Source organism: Festucalex cinctus, chromosome 3, assembly GCF_051991245.1.
Source record: "Festucalex cinctus isolate MCC-2025b chromosome 3, RoL_Fcin_1.0, whole genome shotgun sequence".
In the NCBI taxonomy this organism is placed as follows: Eukaryota; Metazoa; Chordata; class Actinopteri; order Syngnathiformes; family Syngnathidae; genus Festucalex; species Festucalex cinctus.
Window position 1 is genome coordinate 15,923,578 of NC_135413.1, and position 20,313 is coordinate 15,943,890.

At 44.9% G+C, this 20,313-nt stretch overlaps 1 protein-coding gene across 3 annotated transcripts; it reads right to left on the reverse strand.

Moving 5' to 3' along the window:
* Positions 1 to 8,179: 8,179 nt before the first annotated feature.
* On the reverse strand, positions 8,180 to 20,084 carry LOC144015762 (carbohydrate sulfotransferase 1). 3 transcript variants are annotated; one of them, XM_077516076.1, is made up of 4 exons: positions 19,975 to 20,084; positions 19,714 to 19,776; positions 14,069 to 14,244; positions 8,180 to 10,520 (listed from the first exon to the last, which is right to left on the reverse strand). In XM_077516076.1, exons 3-4 carry the CDS (start codon positions 14,205 to 14,207, stop codon positions 9,364 to 9,366), a joined length of 1,296 nt encoding a protein of 431 aa, XP_077372202.1. In that variant the 5' UTR covers positions 14,208 to 14,244; positions 19,714 to 19,776; positions 19,975 to 20,084; the 3' UTR covers positions 8,180 to 9,363. The 3 variants fall into 3 exon arrangements, with proteins under 3 accessions (XP_077372202.1, XP_077372203.1, XP_077372204.1); XM_077516077.1 differs by lacking the exons at positions 19,714 to 19,776; positions 19,975 to 20,084 and adding an exon at positions 14,692 to 14,766; XM_077516078.1 differs by lacking the exons at positions 19,714 to 19,776; positions 19,975 to 20,084 and having other exon boundaries at positions 8,180 to 10,350; positions 10,416 to 14,203.
* Between the last annotated feature and the right edge of the window lie 229 nt (positions 20,085 to 20,313).

A 20,313-nucleotide genomic window follows, 5' to 3' on the forward strand; every position in this document is an offset into this window, starting at 1 on the left:
CATCAGTAGGTGAATGGGTAGTCAAAATGTAAAGCGCTTTGAGTGCCTTAAAGGTGGAAAAGCGCTATATAAATGAAGTGCCAAGTGCCAAGTAGGACTCAGACGCAGGCGTAAGGTAGGCCACCAAGGCAGCAGGTTTATTTCCGGCCAACAGAGGTCTCCTCTCAAACTGAGAGGAGAACAGGGAGGGGAAAAAGTGGAGAACAAAAAGCGCTCCACTAGGGAGGAAAAAACAGGCAAAAGGTACTGGGGACAACAGAAAGCGCTCCGCTAGGGAGGAAAAAGGGCACAAGGCAAAAGGGGTAACTAAAGGCGCTCCAAAAGGGAGGAAAAGGCACAAAAACAAGGCAACAACGCTAGGCAACATGAACGAGGACATAAGGACTGTTGACGCTTCCCTGCACTGACGGTGACACTTCGGCAACGGAGGGGAGAATGCAGGTGGCTTTTATTGTGTGGGTTGATTGGTGGCAGGTGGTGATAATCATGGGCGGGGACCGGTAATGAGTGAGCGGCAGGAAGGGCAAGTGACCTGGGGTGAGAGGAGAGTTAGGATTTCAGAGTAAAACGGGAAACAGAGACACAAAAATAAAAGCATGAGCCGCCACGCCTGGTGGCGGCGTGACAGTACCCCCCCCCTCAACGGCCGGCTCTTGACGGCCCAGGAATGTCAGGGTGATCTTCATAAAATTCATCAATTAACGAGGGATCCACGATGAACCGGGAGGGGACCCATTGCCTTTCCTCCGGGCCGTATCCCTCCCAGTCCACCAGGTATTGTCTTCCGCGGCCCCGATTACGAACATCCAAAAGTTTTCTAACCTTGTAAACGGGGCCGCCTTCAATCATCTCCGGGGGGGGTGGGTCGGGTTCGGAGGGCACCAGTGTGCTTTCATGAACAGGCTTGACTTGGCTGACGTGGAATGTAGGATGAACTCTGAGGGATCGTGGCAGACGGAGTCGAACGGCGGCAGGTCCTATGGACTTGGTTACTGGAAAAGGCCCCACAAATCGCGGGGCCAACTTTGGACATGGTACCTTGAGCCTGAGGTGTTTGGCTGATAGCCAAACTCGCTGGCCTGGACGGTATTCTGGAGCCGGTCTCCTCTTCCGGTCGGCGGCCCTCTTTACCCGGTCTCCCTGGCGTTGAAGCGCCGTCCGGGCCGCCGACCAGACCTTGTGGCACCGACGGATCATGGCTTTGACCGAGGGGACCGTTACCTCCTCTTCCAGTTCGGCGAAGAATGGGGGATCGTAGCCATGGACACACTTGAACGGGGTGAGACCTGTGGCAGATGTGGGCAAAGAGTTGTGCGCGAGCTCGACCCATACTAGATACTTGCTCCAGGTTGTCGGGTTCTGGGAGACGAGGCATCGGAGACCGGTTTCGAGCTGCTGGTTCAGCCGTTCTGCCTGCCCATTGGCCTCAGGATGGTACCCAGAAGTCAGGTTGGCTTTGGCACCTAGGGCTTTGCAAAATTGAGTCCAAAATCGGGAGACGAACTGTGGTCCACGGTCGGAAACGATGTGTAAGGGGAAACCATAAAACCTGAATATGTGGTGGATCATGATGTCGGCTGTGGTCTTGGCGGATGGGAGCTTGGTTAATGGGATGAAACGAACCATCTTAGAGAATCTGTCGACGACTGTGAGGATTGTGGTTTTACCATGGGATGGTGGTAGTCCGGTCACAAAATCCACTGAAATTTCCGCCCATGGTCTGGATGGAATTGGTAGTGGCTGGAGTAGACCCATCCGGGACTGGTTTGACGTCTTGTTGCGGGCACAGGTAGGACAAGCAGCTACGTAGTCCTTGATTGTGGTCTCCATTGCCGGCCACCAGAATCTCCGGGCGACAGCATACACGGTCCTGCGAACTCCAGGGTGGCAAAATAATCGTGAAGTATGGGCCCAGTGTATTACCTGGGCCCTCAGTTCCTCAGGCACAAAGAGTCGGCGTGGTGGGCATGACGTGGGGGGAGTGACGTTCCGTAGTGCCTCTTTGACGTCGTCCTCAATTTGCCACCTCATGGCCCCGACTATGCAGTCCCGGGGCAGAATGGTCTCAGGCTCGGCTTCCAGTGGTTCGGACTCGTGAATTCTTGATAAAGCGTCAGCCTTGATGTTCTTACTGCCGGGTCTGTAGGTCAGAGAGAAAACGAAGCGGTTAAAAAACAAAGACCATCTGGCCTGTCAAGGGTTGAGTCTTTTGGCCTGGCGTAAGTATTCCAGATTTCGGTGGTCGGTCCAAATCACGAAGGGGAGTTCGGCGCCTTCCAGCCAGTGTCTCCATTCTTCGAGAGCCACCTTCACAGCTAGGAGCTCCCGATCACCGACCGAGTAGTTGCGTTCCGCTTTTGATAATTTTCGTGAGAGGAAAGCGCAGGGATGTGTCTTGCCGTCCTCTTGACAACGCTGGGACAGGACTGCCCCAATACCAATACTCGAGGCGTCCACCTCCACCACGAACTGGCGCTTGGGGTCAGGGACTCTGAGGATAGGGGCATTAGTGAAGCGAGCTTTTAAGTCCTTGAATGCCCCTTCAGCTTCCGTGTTCCACCTAAATCGAACTTGCGGGGAGGTCAAGGCGTGCAGGGGGGCAGCAATGGTGCTGAAGTTTCTGATAAATCGCCGGTAGAAGTTGGCGAATCCGAGGAATTGTTGTACCTTCTTTCGTGAGTCCGGCGTGGGCCAATCCCGCACGGCGCTGACCTTGTCCGCTTCCATCTCCACTTTTCCGGGTGACACGACGAATCCCAAGAAGGAGATGGAGTTGACGTGGAACAGGCTCTTTTCTGCCTTCACGTAAAGCTGGTGATCCAGCAGGCGTTGCAAGACTCGGTCCACGTGGCTTCGATGGCTTGCTTGGTCAGGAGAGTAGATTAGGATATCATCCAGGTAGACATACACAAAGTGGTCGATGAAATCTTTGAGTACTTCGTTAATCATGGCCTGGAAGACTGCGGGAGCGGTCGTGAGGCCGAAAGGCATGACCAGGTACTCGTAATGTCCCCGGGGAGTGTTAAAACCAGTCTTCCATTCATCTCCCTCGCGGATCCGGATGAGGTGATAGGCGTTGCGGAGATCGAGCTTCGTGAAGATTCTAGCTTGTTGCAGCTGGTCAAACACAGAGGACATCAATGGCAAGGGGTACCGGTTCTTAACAGTGATGTCATTCAGGGGACTGTAATCAATGCATGGGCGTAGGGATCCATCCTTTTTACTCACGAAGAAAAAACCTGCGCCTGCAGGTGAGGAAGACGGTCGGATGAGGCCGGCCTTCAAGGAGTCGTCAATATAATTGTTCATGGCTTGGCGTTCGGGTCCTGAGACCGAGTACAGTCTCCCCTTGGGGATGGTTGATCCGGGGATCAGGTCAATCGGGCAGTCATACGGTCGATGGGGAGGAAGAGTCATGGCCTTGGTTTTGCTGAAAACCTCCCGTAGGTGGTGGTAGCAGGAGGGAACGGTGTGCAGGTTCGGGTATTCCTCTTGAGCGGACGAGGCGAGGGACACCTGGTGAACCTGGGCTGTGGTGTTCCGGGGTGCGGGTTGTTCCAATCTGTGAGTCATGCAGTCCTTTCCCCACTCCAGAATGACTCCAGAGTTCCAGTCGATTCTGGGATTATGTAGACGCAGCCAAGGGTGACCCAGAACCAAAGTGGGGGAACCAGAATGGAACCAGAATCTCCGGGCGACAGCATACACGGTGGAAGCGAAGGGTCTCGAGGTGCTGTCCGATGTGCACTTCCAGAGGTTCAGTGATGTGAGTGATTCTGAAAAGTTCCTTGCCGTTCAGCGCTCGAGCCTGGATGGTTGACAGAAGTGGCTCGGTGGAGACTCGTAGTTGCCTCACGAGCTCCCAGTCCATGAGGCTCTCGTCGGAACCGGAATCGATGAGGGCTGACAGATTTGTGGTGACATTGTGGTGGTTTATCTGCATTTGCGTGAGCCTGTGGTTCTTGGCGGGTCGGGGTGACGGAGGACTCACCGGTGACCCGCTCTTCGTGGTGCAGGATCCCACTAGGTGGCCAAGACCACCACAATAGAAGCATCGGCCCTCTCGGCGGCGGCGCTGTCGCTCCTCGGGCGTTAGCCGGGCCCTTCCCAGTTGCATGGGTTCCTCTCTGGCGAAGTCCACCTCTCCTGGTTCAGGTCGGGAAGGAAGGATGGGTTGCGGCCTTCCGGGCCCCGGTGGTCGTGACCAGGGGGTGGGTTCCTCCCTCCTTCGGAGTCCGCCGATCTTAGCCAGTTCCCGGCGACGATGATCGGTGCGGATGGTGAGGGAAATCAAGGCGTCCAAGTCCGCGGGGAGATCTACGGGAACCAGAAGCTCTTGAATGGCGGGTGAGAGTCCTTTCAGAAAATGGTCGTGAAGTGCGATGGCGTTCCAGCCACTGCTCGTTGCCAACGTTCGAAAGCGAACTGCATAGTCGCTGACAGATTCGTTGCCTTGCTGAAGTCGGCTCAGTGCTCGTGCCTTCTCTCGGTCATTGTTTTCTGGATCAAAGACTTGGCGCAAAGCGATTCGAAAGTCCTGTACGCTTTGGCAGACCGAGGAACCCCTGGCCCATTCCGCGGTCGCCCAGGTTTTGGCCCGTCCCGTCAGGTGAGACAACATGAAGGCCACTCGGGATCGGGCTGTGGGAAATGCCTGTGGTAACTGTTCATAATGAATGTCGCATTCCGTGAGGAAAGTCTGACAGCGTCCGGGTTCACCGGAGTATCGTTCTGGGGAGGCCAGTCTCAATCCTACCCCGGTGAATGGCGTGGTCGGTACAGAGAACTCAGGGTGAGGAATCTGTCCAGTGGGAGCTGGCGCTCGACGCCGTGAAAGGCCTACCAGCTCGTGGACCTGGCTGGTCAATTCCTCCATCCGGGACAGCATGGTCTGTTGGGTCCGGTCCTGGTTGTTGAGCCGGGCCTCCTGGCTCTGCAGTGCGGCCTCGACCATGCCTGCTGGGTCCATGCTGGCCGAAGTGTACTGACAAGGCGAGGTCAAGTAGGACTCAGACGCAGGCGTAAGGTAGGCCACCAAGGCAGCAGGTTTATTTCCGGCCAACAGAGGTCTCCTCTCAAACTGAGAGGAGAACAGGGAGGGGAAAAAGTGGAGAACAAAAAGCGCTCCACTAGGGAGGAAAAAACAGGCAAAAGGTACTGGGGACAACAGAAAGCGCTCCGCTAGGGAGGAAAAAGGGCACAAGGCAAAAGGGGTAACTAAAGGCGCTCCAAAAGGGAGGAAAAGGCACAAAAACAAGGCAACAACGCTAGGCAACATGAACGAGGACATAAGGACTGTGGACGCTTCCATGCACTGACGGTGACACTTCGGCAACGGAGGGGAGAATGCAGGTGGCTTTTATTGTGTGGGTTGATTGGTGGCAGGTGGTGATAATCATGGGCGGGGACCGGTAATGAGTGAGCGGCAGGAAGGGCAAGTGACCTGGGGTGAGAGGAGAGTTAGGATTTCAGAGTAAAACGGGAAACAGAGACACAAAAATAAAAGCATGAGCCGCCACGCCTGGTGGCGGCGTGACAAAATGAATCTAATAGTTGATATTGAATTGATTTTCATTTTCAAGCCAGAAATTGATAAAAAAAAAACATGAATCGATTATTTTAATATTTTCTTTTCCCATAGATTCTTAAAAAAAGAGAATTTTAAAGGCCACATTTTGTTTGTATCTTACTGTTTTCTTGAAATTTGTTGTTCAAATGAATTTCTTACATTTCTTACATTTATGAAAGGACTCACTTATTGCGCTTTAAGAAAATTCAGAACCTTTTAAATTTATATTTACAATTATGGGCGGCACAGTGGATGACTGGTTAGCACGTCCGCCTCCCAATTCTGAGGACTCGGCTACGGCCTTCCTAGGTGGAGTTTGCATGTTCTCCCCGTTCCTGCGTGGGTCTTCTCCGGGTACTCCGGTCTCTTCCCACATTCCAAAGACATGCATAGCAGGTTAATTGGGTGCTCCGAATTGTCCCTAGGTGTGCTTTGTGTGTGTGGATGGTTCGTCTCTGTGTGACCTGTGATTGGCTGGCAACCAGTTCAGGGTGTACCCCGCCTACTGCCCAGAGCCAGCTGGGATAGGCTCCAGCACCCCGCGACCCTTGTGAGGAGCAATGGATGGATGGATGGATTTACAATTATTGAATTAGAATTATGAAAATATTTCCATCTCATCCTTGCTGATGTCAAACATTGAAGTGATTCTAATGTGATACTTTCATTAATAAACTAAATCATTTGACCACTTCCTGCCTCCGCAAAATTTACTTTGGAATTTAATATTTGTTTGGAGTTTTTATCATGTCCATAACAAGAATTGATGTACCATAATTAATTGATATCAGATCGAACTGGAGTGAATGAAATCGAATTGGGACCAATCGAAATCGAATTGAATTGAAGTCTTGCGACTCGAAATGGAATCGCCAGCCCTAATAGAACATTTTGGGTTGACTTCCGATTTAAGCATTTGAAGCAGTGAATATGCATAAAAGGTTTTCCTTCATTCTAAAATCATTTATTATATATTTAATCACATTAAGTACGAATAAATAGTGAATAAATTGTGAACTTGTGGTTGCTTTTGCAGTAATTTGTGAATCTATCTGACTTTCTGCATCTCACGCCTGCTCTCTGTCCAGAGGTATGACCTCGTCAGTCCGAGTTTGCCAATCAAACAGCCAACTGACATGTTGTATTGTGATTGTGTGGGCTGTTTCTGCCGACGCTCAAAAGATAATTTGAATCAGTATGTTAATAAATGCGCATTAACTACTTAGATTTGTATTTTCCACAGTGGCTTACAAGTAAATCAGAGCTGCAGCAAATATAGTGCTTTCTCTTGCTTTACACCAGTGAGCCAATAAATAAAAACTTATACAACGTATTGTATTTGGATCATCTACCTAGCTTCCAGACAGGAAAGTATGGATTTTGTGTCCCCATCCCCCTCGCAGCATGCACCTCATAATTTTACCAGTATTGATAAGATTTTGTCAGCACAGTCAAGGGGATGGAAAGAGACTGCTATTATTGAGTGCAAAGAAATGGGTAATTAGCTTCCAGCTGACTCAGTCCACTTGCAGCTTGCATGACAGGGAGAGAATAGCAACAAAAATGATGACGTACATTTTCTTGACTGGACTAAAAGTTTAATTTATGAGCAGTTTGTGAAAAGACTGCAGATTAGGTTTTTTTTTTTTTTTTTTACTATGCAATTGAAATCCTGTTTGCCCTCCCCAGGATCTTTAGATCCATGTAGAGATATTTGTGGTGTCAGCAATTCTAAGGGCAGCTGCAGGAAAGATAGAAAGTAGATGGACTAAATATATTATTGAAGAGCCAATTTTACCTCAGGTTTACTGTAATAATCCCTACAGAGATACCTGAACATTTTGCTAAAATTGCATGCATTTCCTGAAGCCAGTACTGTACTGGCTTGAGTATTAAAGAGCGCCGCTCTCAGTAGTCGACCATTACAGTTGCCACAGAAATATGATGTCGTTTGAATGGAAGCAAAATTATTATGATTCATGCAGAATCAGTTCTTACCTCACAAAAAAAAAATCTTAAAAATTCTACACATAAATGATATTGAGATATGATGCAAAGGTTGACTTCTAATATTAGGAGCAACCTAACTCTCTGATCTGCGGCGATGCCTCTCTACAAAGAACGGAGACTTCTAAGTTATCTGCTCCGTTGCATATAAATACATTGAATTCCAGTTGTAAGAATTTGCATTTCTCGCCCAAAGACGAGCAGTATGTTTGGGTGAAGGACAAAGTACCTGAATGGAATTCCAATTTGGTGGGCAATTATTACATCAAAGTAAAACATTTGCACATGTGTATTTTTGTAGCAGTTATGTGACATTGTTATATAATTGACAGAATAATAAATACTTAAACGCATAGAAATATGTTATGTAATTTAATTCGGCCATATGCAAATGTCACACCTTTTGATACCTGGCACATCAATATTCAAACAAAAGAGATTTACATAAATCATGTTTTTCATTTTACTGTAATTACTTTTAGCAACATGACAGAGCATTGAATCACAGGTAAAAAGATGAATCTATAAATACATAACAGAGATACTCTGTTATTATTATTATTATTATTATTATTATTATTATTATAAGGACTCGTTGGAAAGTTTCCCAAAGTACAAATTCAAACTTCCTCCCAAACAAAACATCCAAATAAATACCGAAAAAAATTACATATAGGTGGAGCCGAGGCAAGTTGTATCACTTTTTATACTTTTATATATTTCTTGGAATCAATACATCACATATGAACACAATGTATATCAAATGAAAAAACAAAATCTTGGGTACATTTTTTTTATTTAGGTCATTTTTGTACTTTGTGTCAGTGCAGTTATAAGCCATCAAATAGAGGAAGTGAACACGTGACATGTTGCCCCACCAATGGGTAAGTTGTCACACTATATGGGGTGAGATGTCACATTGGATTTTGCAACTAATAAAACAAGGACAAACTTATCCTTGTTCTCCTGTTTTGTTTTGTTTGTTTTTACAGCCAGAGAAATTGTTTATCATTGATCTTGACAAGTTACTATAGTCATTGAGCAAATTGAAATAAATTATGAAATAAGTTAAAGTCCTTAGGAACTGCTGGCATGTAGGTTATAGCTCTCAGCCGCAAATGTCTGTTTTGCTTCCATTAAATTGCAATATTGAGATTAAATTCAATTAAAAATAAATAAACAAAGCACTTAAATCATTCCTGACATGTGGGCATTCTGTCGTTCCAACAACTGGAAAATCCATTTTTATCAATGAAACAAAACCTAGCAAACTAAATTCCTCACTCTTCAGACTCATCATCTGAAGAACAATTCTGAAATACGTAAACAGGTTTGCCAGAGGTGCATTCTCTGCATATTTGACAACAAACCCCAAAATGACTGAGACGAGTTGCCCCAAACTAACATCTTAGCTAATAGTTGCTCTAGTTTAAAGTTAGCTTAAAACAGAGCAGTGACTGAGGCATGAAAAGATGCCTGAATCTGTCCTGTAACGAGTCCACGTGATTTGCTGCTAGAATTTTTCTATGTACGACACCTGTTTGAAAATATATGAAGGTGAAAAAAATTACTTTGGGTTGTGCAAAACAGATAACTGGCACTCATCTCAGCTCACAATGTGCTATTCTCTTCTCAGACAGTACACAACTGGGACCATTTATACGAAAACAAAAAGCAAAACAACTAGTATTCCACTTTTTCGTTGCGCCCTCTGGTGGAGAAGGAAATTGCAATGTAACAACTTACCTGTGATACAACGAGCCCCGGTCTCCCTACATTCTACTTGCCTAACCATTTTTGTTCGTGACCCAAGTTTGAGAAAGGTTGGGTTGAAATGGGATGGGTTCAACAAGACTATGCGACAAGTTTCTTAGTTGGACTGAAGAATGAACACGTCTGTATCCCAGCAGGCCCAAAGTGTCGTTACACAGATTCTGCACAGTCCGGACAATATCGTAGCCCAGACGAAGCCTCCAACTCTCAGCAGTCATTCTGGAGTCTCTGGTGGTGGAGTACTTGTAATTCCATTCAAATGGAGCAGACAAATTGCTTTTGGTGTTCCTTGTAATCCAAGTCTGTACCCTGTCCTCCATCTCGAGGCCAATAAACTGGTAAAGCTCATTGGCCACGTGTTTCGGGTTAAATGCTAAGTCTTCATATCTCACTAACAGATAGCGACCCTGCAGCCAAGCAGGTCTCTGCAGTCCCGCTTCTGCCGACGCCAGCATATCTTTGCAGGTGCTGGTGATCTGCGATAGGTCCACGTAACGCGGTTGCCGCCCTGTCGCATTCCATATCTTCCAAGCACGAAACTGATCTGAAAAGGCTGTCATGCGCGAGGCAAGAATGGCTCTGGGGTCCCTCACCAGGTGGATGATCTTTAGGTCCAGACGTGGATCTTCGACCACAGTTCGCAGGTCCCTCACCTCGGGGATCCGAACAGTCTTGATGGCTATGTGGCCTCTTGACAGACACGACCTTGACGCGGCAGTGAGGTTCAAGATGCCACATTTCTTGGTACACCAACTTTCTTCAGGTGGATCGAGTGCTGCTCCATTCCCTACTTCCAGACAAACGGGAGGAGAACAAAGGGCATGACTAGAGCTTCTACGAAAGAAAGAATTCGTGACATGGTCCTGGGGCTCAGGTCGGATGTAATTCTCGATAAAGTGAAGGTCGCATTTGTACAAATTGAGCAGGAGGTCTCTGTACGCTCCCAGCAGGGCCCGGCGGTCCAAAGTGCGACGAATCCTGCCGCTGGAATTTGTGAAGGCCTGCTGGACGTGGTAGAGAGGTTCAAACATATAAAAGACTTCAGGGTGCTGGTTGAGTAGCTGACCAGTGAAGGATGAACCGCTGCGCGTGGTGGCAAAAAGCAGGATGTGCTTCTGAGGGGACTCCATGGACATCCAACTGTCATCACACAAGGTTCTCCAGTTGGATTCTTTGAGGAAGAAAAGCAAAATCAGTATGTTTTTCAGTCCAAATGCAAGTTAAAGGGGAAGTCAACCTTCATTTCTTGACAATAACGTGACCTCACTAATCTAAACATTACATTTGTGGAATATGAGTTATGCAGTAAAATCCAGTCATTTTTATCCATCTCAGGAGCGGCCATTATGACACTTGCTGTCGAATGAAGATGACATCACAGTTGACGTTGGGCGAAGCACACCATGGACAACCAATTTCCAGGCACATAAAAACAATCATACCCCTACAGACTGCAATAAACCTATAGTGTATGTTTTTGGAATGCAGAAGGCATTATTTGTCATACCAGTGGTCTCAAATATAAATGATAAATGGATTGTTAAATTATTAGCTGAACCTCTCCCATTACTTAATCAAGGACACTACCAGTGTGTTCCAATAAAAAAAATAAAAAATAACACTTGACCATAAAATTATATTAGCAAAACACTTTTTTTCCCAGAACAAGCTTTAAACTGGATGAAATCATATCTCAATATCCAAAAACAGTGCGTTATGGTCAGTGGTGTCAAGACATCCTACCTTGACTGTCCTGAAGGGGTCTCTGAAGGCCAGTTTTCGACCAGTTTTTTCGCTCTACAGGTATGTATATGATCTACCAGAACAATGCAAAAATACTCATACAAATGTATGCTGACAATGCTCAACATGTTTACATTGGTTGTGTGCGGATTCTCTTCCTGGAATTGCCACAATCGGCTGCCACTGATGCGGAGCCTTGGCAGAGTCTAACACTGTCAGTGTTAACCGAGCTTCTGCTCAAATTGTACAGGTACCAAATGACCTGCAGTTGCGGGCCTCGGTCCAAGTCATCCTGGCTTACTCGCACTGGATACCATAAGGAACCCGGTCGATTGCCTTTTCCAAATCACACATCCTGGTCAGGCGAACTTCCAGGCATGTCCTAGTAGGCTACCTTGGCAAGCATAGCACGTTGGTGTATTGCATCTCCTGAATTGGAGGTCAGGAATCTCGACTCACCTCACCAATCCTCGGGAATACAGCAGGGAGTATTATACTTTCCAAGGAAGGCTGAGGATTTACTGCTACTTAAAAAGGCAGACCGCAACCCCAGTCTGCCAATCTAGACAGTCCTGAACATTCATACGATTTTCAAGAGACGACAGCCACAGCAGCCTCACAAAATCTACTAACACATTTTGTCCGTGAACAGGAAATACCTTATTTGGCCGTTCTTACTATTTTCAATCTTTAATGAAGGGAGATTGACTATTTTAAGTGTCAATTCTTAAAGAAATAATCACATAATAATGTCATGAGCTTTGATTAAATAAAAATCTAACCTTGAATTTCTTGGCGTGTAAATTCACGAGGGGCTACAGTACTTGGATCATTTTAAAACAACTATTTTAAATTGAGAGGTAATCAATTGTGATCATCACTGATAGGTAGGAAATGGTAAACAATACAAGCCTGGCAAGAAAGTAACAATTATTTGGAAGAAGCGGTTGTTCTTGTGGTTACTGTGGGGACTTGTGAAATGCTGAATCGCTATATATAGCACAAACAGCTAACATGTAATTACTGCTGATGAGGAGTTGATTGCAAATGGGGGTGCCAGTAACAGGCACAGTATAAGAGGGGATTAATGGAGGAAAAATTGGAGGATGATTGTAAAACAAATCACGAATCACATTTCTTCTTTCACACTGCTCTTTGGGAATTCATCGGGTTAATGATGTGCTCTCCTCTTTCTTTGGCTTGAACTGCAACATGATTCCCTTGTCATTAGACCTGTCTTGACTAAACTCACTTTCTTTTGTAACAAAAATGGTATACCGCAAGTTAATGTTTATCTCTCTCACTACCACTGACATGATCTTGTCTGCATCATTGTGTGAAGGCATGTGACATTCAAAACATTTTACTCATTCATTTCACTTTAGGGATGAATATTAAATCCATACCCTACTTGATTCTTAACACCTTACCCCTTTTTGCTTTTTCCACTACAATATCTACATTTATTAACAGATTCAAACCGTTTCAACTTTCAACTGTTCAGCGTTTGCCTGACGATGGCATTTACCACACAAACGCAACATTTCCTGCCCCAATTTCAACAGGAAGTGACCCGGAAGTGGCCTAATGCTGACTTCATGTGGTCTATTATGGTGAATACCACATGTCGAGTAGAAAATTGCACGTCAACGTCCCGTCATGTTGTATTTTCCACTGGACAACTGGGAATTAATTTTGATACCCGAGTTTCCAAGCTGAGAGACTTTTCAAATTTCAACATGACGGAGAGTGCCGCAGGATTCATAAGTGACAAGAAAATTTAGCACTTATAAAGACGTAGTCCGCTAGCAGGTTGTTTTAGAAACTATACAATTACGTAGCATACAGTTTAATGTGCTGTCCTTTACAACTCATTATTTGTCGTAATTGTTCGATTTTACGAGCAAAGACGGCGTGAGCTGCCCGGTGTATTTTGATGCTGCAACAACCAAAGCACATGAACAGAACTCAGTCATAATTAGGAGTGTACGAGTGTTAAGGTTCATCTTTCCCATAGCATGTGGAGGCAGGGTAAAATCAATAGGAGGCGACCTGATTTAAACATGAAGTGAGATTATTTCAACAGGAAGTTACCTGGAAGGGGCCTAAAATCAACAGAAAGTGACCTGATTTCAACAGCAAGCGACCCAGAAGTGGCCTAAAAGTAACAGAAGTGACCTGATTTCAACAGGAAGTGACCCAGCAGCAACCTAATTTCAACAGGAAGTGACCTGTTTCAACAGGAAGTGACCCAGAAAGGGCCTTGTCAGGGCCTTGTCGGTGACGTGCATGCGCAGAAGATCGGCCATCTTGGATAGCCAACTATGGCAACTACACTAGAACAAATACCTTTATATGCGTGTGTGATAGTGCGCGTTCATAAAAACACGATACAACATGAAAAAAAAAATATATAGATTATTGATGCATTTTAAAGTAACTAAGTAATGTTTTATTCTATAAGATGAACATTTTACTTTTGACGTCATTACATTATAGTGAGTCTGCATTGTTGTACTCTACAGTAAGTCGCCGATCATGCAGGGGTCACCGATCGCGTCTTGACAGGCCTAATGTCAACAGGGAGTGACCCAATTTCAACAGGAAGTGCCTTGATTTCAACAGGAAGTGACCCAGAACTGGCCTAATATCAAACCTGCTTCTTTCCTTTCTTGTCTTACGTCTTTCCTTCTTTGTTTCCCTGCTTCCCCTTTCCTTCTTTTTCCCCTTCTATTTTATTATTATAATTCCACTGTTTTTCCTCCTTCAACTACTTGAACATATCTTGATGAATTCAAACCATTTCCACTTCAACATGCTCAGCCATATCCGGATCAATGAATATCATTCCATGTCATTCATTATACTTCAAAATCAATTCCTGTTTTTCATTCAGCCTCACAGCCTTCACACGCAATTTCCTAAGAAATTGCACATTGTCGAGTTAATGTTTGATGTTGGGACTGGTTGTGGTACCTTTGTGATGTCTGTTCTGACACTGGTAAACACCCTGACACGGTCCAGCCAGCGAGTCCCTCAGGGTGCGAATGGCCGTGTACTGGACCCCCAGTGAAGCACACACCAGCAGCAACACCGTCTTCCAGGAGCACTCCATCCTGTTCCTCCACCCCAATGCCTCTACATCCTTCACACTGATGATACACACAAATACACAACATACACACAAAAAGAGATTTCATCTTGATTGATTTGGTCAACTTTATCCAAGCACAACCTTTGCTCATTTTTATGTTTCCGCGGCTATTCTTTAAGGCCCTCATAAGGTGCAGGCTTTTTCTTATTTTTAATCAACTTTTTTGTACTTTGAATGTCAGTTTTGGGTGTTAATGAAAAATCATAGGCTGGTGCCCGTGTGCTCAGCAGGTGCACTTTCATTTTCGTTTAGTCTACCGTGTTTGGGACTGTTGTGCCTTGCTGGGCTTCGGCAGACGGCACATCTGACAATTTGCAGAGGGGGGCATCGTCATTGACTGGAATTGATGATTGATGGAAGTACCCACCTTTTGGCGTGTGCTTCAGCACTTTCAGCGAATGCTTGATAATGCGAAGCCTCACCAAAATACACGGATTGTACTCACCGCGATCAACAGAAGTAATCTTGCTCCACTCGGTGCTCAGTCTGTGCATTCTCTCTCTCTCTCTCTCTCTCTCTCTCTCTCTCTCTCTCTCTCTCTCTCTCTCTCCTTCCCTCTCACTCCCTCCCTCCCTCCCTCTCCCTTCTCTCTCTCTCTCTCTCTCTCTCTCTCTCTCTCTCTCTCGCCTTCCCTCTCACTCCCTCCCTCCCTCCCTCTCCCTTCTCTCTCTCTCTCTCTCTCTCTCTCTCTCTCTCACTCCCTCCCTCCCTCCCTCCCTCTCCCTTCTCTCTCTCTCTCTCTCTCTCTCTCTCTCTCTCTCGCCTTCCCTCTCACTCCCTCCCTCTCCCTTCTCTCTCTCTCTCCTCTCTCTCTCTCTCTCTCTCTCTCTCTCCTTCCCTCTCACTCCCTCCCTCCCTCCCTCCCTCTCCCTTCTCTTCTCTCTCTCTCTCTCTCTCTCTCTCTCTCTCTCTCTCTCTCTCTCTCTCTCTCTCTCTCTCTCTCACACTCACTCTTTCATCCCCAAACAAAGACTTAAAAGCCTCATTAAAATAATCACATTTAAAAAACTATTGAAAAACTCATTACAGGGCTTGTGAGAAATTTCACGTTCAAGATTCGTTAACCATATTCAGTGGCGGTGCTTTTTGTATTACCATATTTGTATCATAAATGAATCTTTATTATACAACTTTTTTCTTTCAGCTGTTCAGTGTACTGCTTGCAACAGTTTCTGCTCTTACCTGACAAACACGTTTTCTTTAACATAGCTGGAATTGGCGAATCAGGTTTATAAATAGATATATTTTTCTTTTCTTATCTTGTTTTCCTGCTTGTGTATCTGAACTCCCTTTGAAAAGTGATTTCTTAAAGATTTTTTTTCCTACAGTCCCAAACAACAAAATCAGTATACAAGGCACACAGTAGCATTTTTTTCAGTCAATTTTCCTCTTATGGGTAATTTAGCCTGTAATACCAGTTCAGATAAAGACCCATGCTTTGTAGCTCGTTTCTGTGAATGAAAATGCGAAACTTTCTCTTGCACACTTTTAACCTCTTTGACGTAAGGAAGCAAAATACTTTTTCAAAAGATGTCCACAGCCATCCATTTGTCCCACTCCCATGTGCATGATTAAAGCGATGGTGTATGTTCACCTAAGAGTCCTGACTCTCCATCACTCAAAGTGGCTGTGCACAGGCGACCACAATCAAAACCACAAGTAAACGATGAATCATCCATCCATTTTCTTGACCGTTAAATCCTGACAAGGGTCACGGGGGTGCTGTAGCCTATCCCAGCTGGCTTTGGGCAGTAGGCGGGGAACACCCTGGACTGGTTGCCAGCCAATCGCAGGGCACACAGAGAGGAACAACCATCCACACTCACAAGCACACGTGGGGACAATTCGGAGCGCCCAATTAACCTGCCATGCATGTCTTTGGAATGTGGGAGGAGACCGGAGTACCCGGAGAAGACCCACGCAGGAACGGGGAGAACACGCAAACTCCACCCAGGAAGGCCGGAGCCTGGACTCGAACCGGAGTCCTCAGAACTGGGAGGCGGACGTGCTAACCAGTCAGCCACGGTGCCGCCCACGGTGCATCATTTCACTGATATTATTGCTCTCTTTCTGTCTCCATGTTTTTCAAAGCCTGCTCCCTGTTCATTAATGCTGTATATGTGTCCCTGTTGCAGACTAATATCCGCGTGAATTGGTCGCATTGAGCTGAGATCAGCTTTTGATGTTCCATTAATCACAAACAGCACCAAACCAAAGACATTTACTCTGCGGGTTGGAGAAAGAAATAGATCTGACATCATAAGCAATTCTGTTTGAATACAGTTAGAATCCAACAGCAATTATGAAATCAAGCCTTCAGGGGAATTTTTTTTTTTTATACATATGGAATGACAGAAACATTAATACATGCATTTTGTGTTATGTTGCCGCTCTTATTTTGCATCTGCTTGGAGGAACAAATCTACATGACTGCAAATATTCCGTGGCAGGTGATGCGTTTTGGAAATGAGCTTCAGTAAGTACTTAAGTGAACTAATCCATCTCTTGATCACACCATCACATCGTAATAGATTGTATTAAAATGCCATATAACTATATGTGACATTAAAGAAGTGATATTTCGCGCATTTGAGGATGAATGCCATCCATTCATTCATTATCTGAACTGCTTATCCTCACGAGGGTCGCAGGCGTGCTTGAGCCTCTCTTTGGGCAGTAGGCGGGATACACTCTGAACTGGCTGCCATCCTGTCATCATTATTACAAAATCTTTATCAATATACACCAACTCCAAACCTCTATACTACGATATAGCCGTTCACAATCAATATTTATCAATATAATTCTTTTTTAAATAAAATACATCATACTCACTTTTTTTTTTTTTGCTCATGCCTGTCTGTGTAAGCTAACTGTTCCACTCACACATACTGCTCTGAAAGTAGCAACAACAAAAAAACAAACAAAAGCCAGCTAGCAATAGTGTTGGTTGACCTAACCTTATAAAGTCCCACTTTTCTTGAAAAATGAATTTTTAATCCAGTCCGACATTGTCCTCCCCTGTAAATGAATCTTTGTTGCATATATTAAGCTCAACCAGAGGGATAAACATATGTGAACCAATCAGAGGATGGAAAAATGGCAATCTGAGGTTTAGTGAAGGCGCAAAGTGGTGAATCTAAAATCTGATTTGGTAAAAAAAAAAAAAAAAAAAAGCAATCTCAACTCTACTGCTGATGTATTGTAGTTGACAGGTTAGAAAACAAGTGGGAAATAATTACTTTTGCCTCTTACAGCACTGCATTATTGATAGGGACAAAATAATAGGACTTGGGAATAGAAAGTGAGCAAGTTACACATTACTTTTCCATTGCAACATAGAAATTCAAATTCTCTCCTGACAAAACAATCAACAGCGATGTGTGTACCTACATTCCGACACAATTATTTTGTACAAGTTAAAGCCTTCCCTAAGAGACGACATCTTACTAAATAATTTAGTAAATAAACAACCAAGCTCAAGCTTGACCCTGATTAAAACAAACTGGATGGATAGATGAAAAATCAGTGCTATCTACTGAATATTTTTGACTAATTGATTTCCCGCCATGATCATCTTGACTCCTAAGAAAACAAAAACGTCTGTGGCAGTGCTTTCGCTGGCCGGAATGTGACGCATAACTGGCTGGCTGACCTGTGTGATGCCACAGCTACAGGTTTTGTTTTTCCTTCCAGTCATGATCAAGCTGCCAGCTCCTCACACCCTGCTGCCCTCCGGAGAAGGAAGACAGATGCTTCACTGATTTAGAGCGTATTGATATGCAAGTCTTCTGTCCTCCCCTTGTTTATAAGTGCCACACCGCAGACCATGCTAGTGTGTCAACAGCTGGAAGGGGACTTCGGTCTCGTCTTTTGTATCCCTCCAAAATGCATGCATACATCCCATAACAGTAGGCTCATAATAGCCTTTGCAAGATAAACCAGCCGAGTGCCAGTCGCGAAGGAGCACAGGTGCTGCTGGCGAGATAATATAGCAGTAAAGGTGTTGAAAATAATGGTATCCTTGCAATGTACACACAATGTGGAACACAAGGAAACAAATGAGGTCAGAGGTAGATGATGAGGGAGGGACTGAGGGATTTAGGATGCAAGTAATGAAGAAACATGAGGCCCTTAAGATTTTTCCAGTACGCCGTTGGCTCAGTAAAGTCTTTCATAGCCAGGGAAAAGCTGTTTATTATAATATATAATGGCCAAATGTCACATATATTCTCCCTGAATGGATTGCATTTCATAATGCTCAACATTATAGTAGCTTATACGATGTTGAACATTAACCATGTTTTCTCTTACAGATGGCATTTCAATCAATCAAAACATTGTTCAAAGGGAGTGGTGAACTAATAGAATGCAACAATTTTGAAACACACACACTACGGTGCCTCAGAGAGACTCCAATTTGTAAGCCTACCACCAATTACTACCAATTATTTGGAGTGAGTGAGCAGCCGGGTAAGCAGCAGCTACCGAGAGAGGCAAGCAAGAGTGGCTAGCAAGAGCTCACTGGAGTAGCGAGCAAGAACTAGCAGGTGTGGCTATTGGGAGATGCTAGGAAAAGCTAGCGAGAGCAAAGCAGAATGAGACAAATGGTGGGATCATCAACCACCTGTGGGCTCCTGCTGTGGGAGGTAAGCAGTAGTTGACCCATTGGGTCCGACACTAGCTGCAAGCACAATAACAGAGGCTAACTATGTTTCTGAAGTTTTTCTCCTTTGGGTATCCGTAGCAGAAAGATGGCAGCAAAAAATGTTAGTCTCCTGTAAGGTGTGGTGCAACCTATGTAATTACTAGACCTATATGATTATTTAAAAAAATGTACGTTGAAGTGAACATATTTCTTTGCATATTATTGAAAGTAATAGTGGCTTTTTAAAATGAATGGTTAGTTCACCACTAGATGGCAGTAAATCCTACACACTGTTTCTTTAAGGACACATATTGCCTACAATAATACAAAAAGCAAATGAACAAGTCATAAAATATCTACAAAAAAAATAAACAAAACGTATCCCTACTAGTTTTTAATATATATATTTGTATAATAAATGGCAATCTCGAGGGTATTGGTTATCCCAAATTGTTTCAAAAGTGCATTACTGCGGAATAACAGATCTCCACAAATGAGACAAAGGATGCAGCTTGTCCAGCATTACGCCAGTAAACACGCGCACACACGCACATGAAGAAAATACAAACAGCTCAGGGAAATTTAATCGGATTATAGTCATCGCAAAGATGCATTTTACTCTCGCTACAGAGAGAGAGAGAGAGAGAGAGAGAGAGAGAGAGAGAGAGAGAGAGAGAGAGAGAGAGAGAGAGAGAGAGAGAGAGAGAGAGGGTACCACGTGATCTTTTCATTGTGAAAATATATATACAAGAAATAGTACAGTATTAGAAATGTAAATTTTCATTTTAAAATATAGGTAGGCTATAAATATTCACATACCGCTCGTAAATGATGTGACGTGAACAGCCTGAGCAGAACGATGAACTTCTTGTGAATCACGGGCTGCAATTGGGAAAAAAGAGAAACAACAAAATCACAAGACGCCGTATTATGTTGGTGAGTGTTGTAATTAACAGAGAAGCGTGTAACCTCCTCACATCCTCACTGACATGTGCAAAAACTAAGTCCGATCACAGCTCTACTTGTTCATACAACAGCTCAACGCGCGAAAAAGCCGTCAAAAGATTAGAGTTTCCTTACCGCGAGCTTGTTTTATTGAGCTGCTTCTCCGCTCGTGGTGCTTTTGTTGTTGTTTTAGGTGAGATGCTGAGGAGCCGGTGCAGGAGTTAAGGGATGGAGATGCGCCATGGATAGAGAGCAGCGGGAGGGTGAGTGAGGACGAGGAGGAGGAGGAGGGATGAAGTGTGTGTGTGTGTGTGTGTGTGTGGTGGGTGGGGAGGGCGTGGGTTGCAACTGAGCACAACCGGAATCTCCAGATTGGGTGCAAGATTGTATTGTCGAGCCTCATCCTGCCCCTTTCATGCTGTGCATAATAGCTATACATGCTGTGTTGCATGCTGTCTGAATAAATAATGTCTG